Here is a 10,000-nt window from a genome sequence, read left to right on the forward strand (position 1 = left end):
CTGTCTCTGTCTGTCTGTCTGTCTGTCTGTCTCTCTCTCTCTCTCTCTCTCTCTCTCTCTCTCTCTCTCTCTCTCTCTCTCTCTCTCTCTTTCTTTCTCACTCTCTCTCTCGAACACACACACACGCACAAGCACACGCACACGCACGCACACGCACGTACACGCACGCATGCACACACTCAGACACACACACACACACACACACACACACACACACACACACACACACACACACACACACACACACACACACACACACACACACACACACTCACACACACACAAAACATCTATCACACACGTCTCTCTCCGCCGCTGAGATACCGTCCCCATTACTCCACATTATGCGCGCCATTTGTTGCTTTCACGCCCGCCATCACTCAAGCACCACGAGATACCTCTTATCACCGAGCTCCTCTCTCCCTGTCACTTCCCGACGCCCCCGACATGCCCCTTATCACCTCCAGGGGCGTCTCTCATTTCCCTGAGGCTCTTCCAGCCACACCTCCCAAGCACACGCAGGCAGACGCAAGCACGGGGTCGAGGCGGAGGACCACACCTGCTCATTTATAAGATCGTTAGCCCGGTAAGAGCTCTCTCTACCTGGCGTAATTGCTGGAAATGAGCAGCCGAGCCATTATTTGTCGTTCGGGGGTTGGCGCGGACGAGGGAGAAAGCGCGGGAAAGGTAAAGATCTGGGGAAAAAAAAGATGAAGATGTAAAATGAGTAAAATGAGTAGATAGCTAGATAGATGTTTATTTATTTATGTCTTTATTTACTGATATAAACAAGATAAAGAATAAGAAAAAATATATTAACATAAAGGATCAAGTAGATAGATATATCAATAGATATTTTATTGATTATTTCTCTCATTAATGGGTATTTTATTGATTCATTCTCTCATTAATAGATATTTTATTGATGTATCTACTCATACCTTTATTTACTTGATATATATTTTATTTATTTATCTTCCTATTCCTTTATTGACTAAAATACGTGAATAAATAAACGAAAAATGGCCAGCCAACACCGCGAAACAAATGACGATCGGCATGCGTGCGTCCAGTGACCATGTGCCGAGAAGGCGCGGCTTCGAGAACTTTTAAATTATTCATCTCCACAACAGGCCATTTGTCACTTGTAAATAGGAGCTTTCATCTGCGGGAATCTGTTTGCTAATGGCTCACGGACCTGCGTAAGAAGGCATGTTACTGAAATAGACGTCGATGGTCCCTTTTGAAGGTTTTCCATAAATCTTGACTCGGATTTGCATATCGTCTCGAACTGTGGAGGATTTTGGCGGGGTCTTCTCGCTCTCTCTTGTCGTTAATCATCCTTTCGAGAGGCAGTGTTCATAGATATACAGCATATGATAATACATATACAATAGTATATCATAATATAAAATGATAATATACAATTATAATGATTAGGAATATGAAAATGCGCGGGAATTCAAAAGAAACTCGCGCTTTACAGTACACAATGCGGTATTACAGTCAGGAAGGATAAATCAATGTCGAGAACTTTTTGCTGACATGCATATTTGTAATCCCTCCTTCAAATGGTGGAAGAGAAGGGAAGGGAAGGGGAGGGAAGAGGAGGGGATGGGATGGGATGGGATGGGATGGGATGGGATGGGATGGGATGGGATGGGATGGGATGGGATGGGATGGGATGGGATGGGATGGGAAGGGAAGGGAAGGGAAGGGAAGGGAAGGGAAGGGAAGGGAAGGGAAGGGAAGGGAAGGGAAGGGAAGGGAAGGAGAGGAAAGGGAAGAGAAGGGAAGGAAAATGAAGGGAAGGGAAGGGAAGGAAAATGAAGGGAAGGGAAGGGAAGGAAAATGAAGGGAAGGGAAGAGAAGAGAAGAGAAGAGAAGAGAAGAGAAGGGAAGGGAAGGGAAGGGAAGGGAAGGGAAGGGAAGGGAAGTGAGTCAGGGAAGGGAAGGGAAGTGAGGGGAAGAGAAGGGAAGAGAAGAAGGAAAAAGAAGAGAAGTGAAGAGAAGAGAAGAGAAGAGATAAGATAAATAGACAGACAGAAAGACAGACAGACAGATAGATAGATAGATAGATAGAGATAGAAAATAAGAGAACAAAAAGAAAAGAAAAAACAAGCATAACGATAATAACAAAAACAACTTTGTTCCATCCCGCCTCTGTTCACCTGTCAGCCTGCCCTGCCTCGCGTGATAAGCCCGGCATCCCTGAATAGCCGACCGCGGCCTCAGCTGGCTTCAAGAGGACAGGGCTGACGGACATAATTTTTTTTTGTCGTATTTTTTGTTTTTGTTTTTGTGGAGAAGCGGTTTTTGTTGGTGTTACGAGGTGTGTTTTTTGTATGCGTTTGTTTATTTATTTGTTATTATTTGGCGTGGTTAGATAGTGTGGTGTAATATGGAAGGTTTATTTTTTGGTGTGAGGAAGGAGTATGTTTGTCTTCTGGGTGAAGGATTTCTCACGGTGTGTGTGTGTGTATAAACATGTAGATATGTGTGTGTGTGTGTGTGTGTGTGTGTGTGTGTGTGTGTGTGTGTGTGTGTGTGTGTGTGTGTGTGTGTGTGTGTGTGTGTGTGTGTGTCTGCGCGTGTGTTTGTATATGTACGACCACATAGCTGTCTCTGGCGACACTGAGGGAAGCAGACTCCCAAGAGGGCGGGTCATTGTGGAGGGACAGAGTGGATTATGAAGAAGCTGTCAGTCAAGGTCGAAGTGAGAGATAACAGGCACTGAACCCAAAACACAAACCCGCTCTATTGGACCGAACAAACAGCATAAATATTTTGATTAGCTGTCCGAATTTTGAGGCGCGACAGGAGCCGACAGCAAGCGACAGGACCCGAGGCAAAAAGGGCAGAAGACGAGAGTGACATCCGAGTATAATGGCTTGTCACTGACGCATCTCTTGGCGAAGTGCGGATGAGGTTCGTTTTTCTGTGTTCTTGTACTTCGCGTGTATAAAAAAAGAAGAGAAAAGAAAAAGGAGTAACAGAAGAAAAGATGAAGATAAAGAGAATGAAAAGAAAAACAAAAGTAAAGGAAAAGAAAAACACGAAAGAAAGAAGAGAAACAAAAGAAAAGAAAAAGATTTAAAAAATCACGGCCTCACATTATTAATAATCCCAAACCCAACAAAGAATTCAACACCAAATACAAAGGAAGAGCTTGAGCGAAGTGGAGAGGAGAACAAACTAAAAAAAAAAAAAAAAAATCCAAGCCTCTCCAAGCCAACGCAGTGCCGGCGAGAGAGCGCAGGAGCGGGCAAACACTCGACCAAGCAACGAGTGGCGTCTGACGGGGCATCCTTCGCCAAGCGCCCGTGTTCAAAGGCCCGAAAAAGGCGGTGAAGCCGTCGTAAAACCCGGGGGTCGACGGCTCCCTCGCGGGTCCTCCTGCCGTGGCCGCGGGGGGGGGGGGGACGTCGCTCGGCTTGAAGACGCTGAAGGAGGAGTGGCCAGGGCTTAAGGGGCGGCTGCACGGGCGCGTCTTCGGTTTTTGTGGGGGTGGGACGGGGTAGGGGGTGGGGGGGGGATGGTGTTTTTCGTGTCGTAAAGGTGATATTTGTTTTTATTTTCACGTCTGTCACTATGTATTTTGCATTTGATTTACTATAGAGATAGATTTTACGCGCACGCACGCCCGCAAGCACTCACACGCACGCACACGCACACACACACACACACACACACACACACGCACACGCACACGCACACGCACACGCACACGCACACGCACACGCACACACACACGCACACGCACACGCACACGCACACGCACACGCACACGCACACGCACACACACACACACACACACACACACACACACACACACACACACACACACACACATCCTTCCCATTCTCTCGTCTTCCTGCTGCTTTATCACTCTGTCCTTTGATGTTCCTTTGTCCTTTCGATGACGAGCGATTTTTAGTCTCATCTTAACTCTTGAGTGTAACTTTTAGGGCTTGATAAAGATATATCGTTTTTGTGGCTAATTGTAATTTGATAGTTGGTTATATAACAAAAGTCAGTGGAATATCGAGTTGATTCTAGATCGAAGGGAAATCTAATAAATGTCCTTGTTTATGGTACCACCTTTTTTCCGTTGATATTGTACCAATGTAAAGAGTGCATGTAAGCATCAGGACACCCCCTTATACAAAAAAAAGGAATTAATATGTACAATGAGCACAATTATTAGTTTCAACGTATTGTCTCTTCTCTCCCTCCCCCCCACCCAAAAAAAAGACTCAAATAAAAATAGAAATAAATAAATAAATAAATAAATAAATAAATAAATAAATAAATAAATAAATAAATAAGAACAGAGAATCTAATCTTTCACTTCTGATACTTTTCTCTTCTAGCAACATTACTGACACGCGTTCAAATCCCGCACTGCCAATGTATGGTAACCCCGGCAATTCCTTGCACATAGGGTGTAATTTAGAAGCAGAAATAAACAGACGCAATTTGTATGTCGTCCCAATAGCCTGTCATATTAACATCAAATATAATGATCCTTTTACACGGGCGGGGGGGGGGGGGGTAGTTTAGAAGTCTTAATTTGAATGTCGTCACAGGAGCCTGCCACACCAAACATCAGAAATAATCATTGTAACAAATAGAATTAACTAAATTATTGCCGTAATTTGACTAAAATAACAAGAACCTACCACACCAAACATGATAAATAACCAATGTAACGAATGGAATAAACTAAATCATTGTCTCTCTCCCGCAGACACCGCGTTGTGAAGGAGGTTTCGTCGGCGAGGAACCTGGTGGCAGGGAGCATGGAACAGGTGCGGGCTGGAGAACACGCCCTCGCCGCCCTCGCCTCAATGCACGCCCATTCCCCGCCCATCGGCAGTACGAGGTAGGGTTTGTTTGGACATGCTGTGATCGCCTGGAGATTCTGGTATTGTCATGATTTAATTGGATTTTGTGAGTTTGGTGGTTGGGTCATTTTGTTTATTTTTTTTTTTCGGGTTATAAAAGGATGTGTAGTCCTCTTTAAGGGGAATTTATTGCAATGTGTTTTAAGTTTGGCTAATGGAAAATGTGCAAGTACTCTTTAATGGGAATTTACCTTAATTAAAATGTGTCGTAATTTAAGGTATTAAGAATATGACGATTCTATTATTTAAGGGGAATTCCTATTACATTGTGTTATTTACGATATTAAGAATATAACGATTCTAAGAGGTGTACTATTCTTTTAGGAAAATTTTTAAAGTACAATGCGTAGTTTAAGATAATAATATGACGATCCTACATTAAAGGATTTTCCAAAGCCACTCGAATAGAAAGGTACTTGTCACTGAATTCGCCAGGAGCACTCGTACAAAACAAGAAAACAGGAGTCAGGAATATATTAATAAAACATCAATTTTTGTGCCAATTTTGGGATCTAGTCAGGGGCGGCAGGATGGGCACTGTAGCCTAGAGGGTAAACAGACTATATACGTACGTTGTAAAATGTATGAACGGATGAGCATACTTTCAGAAGCTGCATCCTGTATCTTTCTCATAATTACGTAACGAAAATGACCAAAATATAGGAGACTCAATCACAAATATACGGTGTAATTATCCGTTATTTAATGAATTTCCTTTTCTTACACAGTGACCTATACTTAAGTACGGACTTACTTCCACCTCATTCAGTTCTCGACCTCGTGTTTGACCTCACATTCTCAGCCAATTAAATGATTCACTTTTGCGTTTTGGTGACACAACTTTCGACGGCCTCAACGACCTCCATTGGCTGTGTATTGCAGTATTTTCGTTTTGTGTATTTGCAAAATAAATAATGATGATGATGATGATGATGATGACGATAATGATAATAATATTAAGAAGAAATGGCGTGATAGGCCTTCGTATTATTTTTTCTTGTTTTTTTCGTTTTGAGGAAAATTTATCGGGAGGCCAACAGGGCTATTCAGTGTTAATGTTTTTTTTTTTTTTTTTTTTTTTTTTTTTTTTGGGGGGGGGGGGTTATCATATGTTTAATTCGGATATCAATCAAGTTCGTTAATGTAAGTTAACCTCCTTCAGAATAATACATGAATAGATTGATGAAAAAATAATCAAATGAATATATAGGTGATATATGATAAGTAAATGAATACACCAGTAAGTAATAAATAATAAATAAACAAATATATATATAAATAAGTTTATAAGTAAATTGATAGAAAAGTAAATCACTAAAGGAATAGATAAGTAAAAAAAAAAAAAAACAAGTGAATAAGTAAACAAATAAATAAGTAAATGAACAAACAAACAAATGCATCAGTTATGTCATAACAAAAGCAAAAACAAAAAATATCCATTGTCGGGCAGGAAACTGGCACAAATTACGCATAACCTAACGATATGAGGGCTTCACTTCTACCATTTTTCTCGGTAAAAAAAAAAAACAAAAAAAAAAAAAAAAAAAAAAAAAAAAAAATTCGCCAGTAATCCCGTCGAGTGTGTTGAGTAAATGTTTAGAGCGTGCAGTCTATTCACTGAGCAAGTCTATTCAGTGAATAAAGTGTTTGGAGCGTGGAGTCTGTTCAGTGAGTGTTTAGAGGATGGAATCTGTTCAATGAGTGTTTAGAGCGTGGAATCTGTTCAATGGGTGTTAGAGCGTGGTGTCTGTTCAGTGTCTGTTAAGCGTAGTCTTTTCAGTGAATAAAGTGTTTGGAGCGTGGAGTCTGTTCAGTGAGTGTTTAGAGCGTGGAATCTGTTCATTGGGTTTGGAGCGTGGAGTCTATTCAGTGAAATGCGAAGAGCGTGGTGTCTGTTCAATGAGTCTGTTTAAAGCATAGAGTCTTTTCAATGAATAAAATGTTTGGAGTGTGGAGTCTGTTCAGTGAAATGCGAAGAGCGTGGAGTCTGTTCAATGAGTGTTTCGAGCTTGCACTGTATTCAGTGAATAAAGTGTTTCGAGCGTGGAGTCTATTCAGCGAGTAAGTGTTGACAGCGTGATGTCTATCCAGTGAATGAAATATGTAGAGCGAGGAGTCTGTTCAAAGAGTCTGTTTAGAGCGTGGAGTGTATTCAGTGAAGAAGGTATTTAAAGCGTGGAGTCTGTTCAATGAGTCTGTTCAGAACGTGCAGTCTATTCAGTGAATAAAGTGTTTAGAGCGTGTAGTCTATTCACTAAGTAAGTGTTTAGAGCGTGCAAAATATTTACCCAATTACGCGAAGAATGAAAGGCCAGTTTAAACTCTTCATTCTACGCCCTCGTCACATTTCATCCTCTATCGTCGCCCTTCTCAACTTCAATTGAAATTCTTTTTCGCCTTTCATCAACTCGCCATCCACCCCCCCCACCCCCACCCCTCCCACCCCCTAAAAAAGACAGTAAAAAAAGTAAATTGATAATAAGCATATTCAAATGAGCTGCTTCCCCAGTCTATATAAATTTCGGTCTATTGAAAAATCCCAGTTATTTCGTTCCCGAGATGGCCGTAGGGTCGTGTCGGTCCCGCGGGTGTGTATGTGAGGGGGGGAGGGGGTGGGGTGTGTGTTTAGGGTGGGGTGGGTGGGGGGTTGGGGGGGAAGAGAGAGAGTGGGCAAAGGTGGGTTTTTGCACGTGCATATTGCAAGGGCTAATGGCTAGGCGGGTTGCAGAATTACAGATTGCACACTTTATTGCCGTTATAGGGTCTTGCGTTATTTGGTATGGTGGGGAAGTTCTCTTATTTTGAAGTGGATGTGTATATCCACACATACATGTGTACGTGGGTGTATACATATATACACACATACGTGCATATATAGATATATGGATTTATACATACATACTTTCATACATACATACTTGTATGCATACTTCCATACATACATACATACATACATTAATTCACACACACACACACACACACACACACACACACACACACACACACACACACACACACACACACACACACACACACACACACACACACACACACACACACGCACGTACGCACGCAAGCACCCAGCAAGAGGAAGAGAAATCTGTACCGAGCCAGCCACACCGATGCCCATGAATGAAAGGCGAGAGTGGTCGCCGTGACGAGTAACTTTGATTGTAAATATTACTCCGCATTACTCACGTGGTCCGTAAATAGTCTCCATTCATCACCTGTACATACCGCCTTTACTCATCACGTATACACACCATCTGTACTCACCGTCTTTACTCATCTCCTGTACTCATTGCCTTTACTCATCACCTGTACTCACTGTCTTTACTCATCACCTATACTCACCGTCTTTACTCATCACCTATACTTGCCGCCTCCCCTGTACTCATCACCTATACTCATCACTTATACTTACCACCTATACTCACCGCCTTTATTTATCACCTGTACTCACCACCTGTACCCTACATCATTACTCACCACGTATACTCACCATCCATATCCATCGCCCATACTCATCACCAACGTAACCAACCCAGGGTGACTCATCGAGGTCGAAAGCTTTACATGGGCTACTTACCTTACAGCGTGTTCTGTGTTTTGCAGTAGCTCATAATCATTTGCATATGTTTTTGCAATGCAATGAGGATCTGAATAGGCAAGTCATTCACTCTTTTTTTCTCCTCTCTCTCTCTCTCTTGCTTCGGCCATGTAATTTAGTGGACGGGAAAACGTAGGTAGCTGTGGTGGCGAAAGGGTATTGACTTTGGTCATTTTTTTTTTTTTTTTTTTTTGCTGGGTTTTCTTGTTTGAGTTGATGTGAGTCTATATCTGTGTGTGTATGTCGGTCTATCTATATATCTATCTATCTTTCCATCCATATATATATATATATTTTTTTTAAACTATCTATCTGTATGTCTGTCTGTGCCTGTCTGTATGTATGTATTTATGTATGTGTATGCGCGGATGCGCGCGCTCGCGCGTGTGTGTTTGTGTGCACGTGCACAAATGCACGAAAATAACAGATGAGATAAGACCATAGGAGAAAAAAAATTAAAACGAATAGGAAGAGGAGAAAAGAAAGAGATAAATGAGAAGAAAGAATGGAGAAGAAATGAAAGAAGAGGAAAGTAAGAGGAGATGAGAAGAGACCAAGCAATAAAATGAAACGAGAAATAAAACAAAATAAAAGACTAAAATGGAGAATAGAGGGAAGGTGAGGAAAGGAGATAGGAAATAAGTGTAAAAGCAGAGAAGAAAAGAGACAAAAAGAAAAGAGAAGAGAAAACCAAAATGATAAAATAAGAGAGAGAGAGAGAGAGAGAGAGAGAGAGAGAGAGAGAGAGAGAGAGAGAGAGAGAGAGAGAGAGAGAGAGAGAGAGAGAGAGAGAGAGAGAGACAGACAGACAGACAGACAGACATACAGAGACAGACAGACAGACATACATACAGAGACAGACAGACAGACAGACAGACAGACATACAGAGACAGACAGACAGACATACATACAGAGACAGACAGACAGACATACATACAGAGACAGACAGACAGACATACATACAGAGACAGACAGACAGACATACATACAGAGACAGACAGACAGACAGACACAGACAGACAGCCACACAGACAGGCAGAGAGAGCTCCCGCGGTTCCCCCCAACTACAAACAATGACTCAGCACTTTATACACAGTCGCGCCAACGAGCAATCTTGCAGTTAATATCAAAGTTGATTGCCCAGAATAAGAGGATGCTAATGGGCTCATAATATGTTACCAGAATGTACATTGCACCTGCAGTTAATGGGGATATCGGTAAAGGTGAAACGATAAGTAACAATCTTGAGAATGCAATAACTTTTTTTTTATTCGGTTTTAATGGTTGTTGTTATTAAGGTTGTTATTATGAAGGGGTAGGGTGTATATGTATTTCTTAATGCATTTGTATGTGTACGCAATTGATTATTATAATTATAGATGGTAAATCATTATTATTTTTTTTCTTTCTGTTTGTGTGTATATATATGTATGTGTATGCATTTATATATCCATATACTTATGTGTCATATATATATATATA

General features: G+C 41.6%; 1 protein-coding gene across 3 annotated transcripts in view; it reads left to right on the forward strand.

Annotated features, from left to right (window-relative positions):
* Positions 1-10,000, forward strand: part of LOC113800181 (myosin-2 heavy chain) — a 97,170-nt gene that overhangs the window by 75,423 nt on the left and 11,747 nt on the right. For all 3 annotated transcript variants that reach the window (XM_070122601.1, XM_070122603.1, XM_070122602.1), the window contains exon 3: positions 4,751-4,885. In XM_070122601.1, coding sequence (XP_069978702.1) covers positions 4,751-4,885 — 135 coding nt within the window. The remainder of the gene's footprint in view (positions 1-4,750; positions 4,886-10,000) is intronic.

The sequence above is a fragment of the Penaeus vannamei genome, chromosome 6 (assembly GCF_042767895.1).
Source record: "Penaeus vannamei isolate JL-2024 chromosome 6, ASM4276789v1, whole genome shotgun sequence".
Lineage (NCBI taxonomy): Eukaryota > Metazoa > Arthropoda > Malacostraca > Decapoda > Penaeidae > Penaeus > Penaeus vannamei.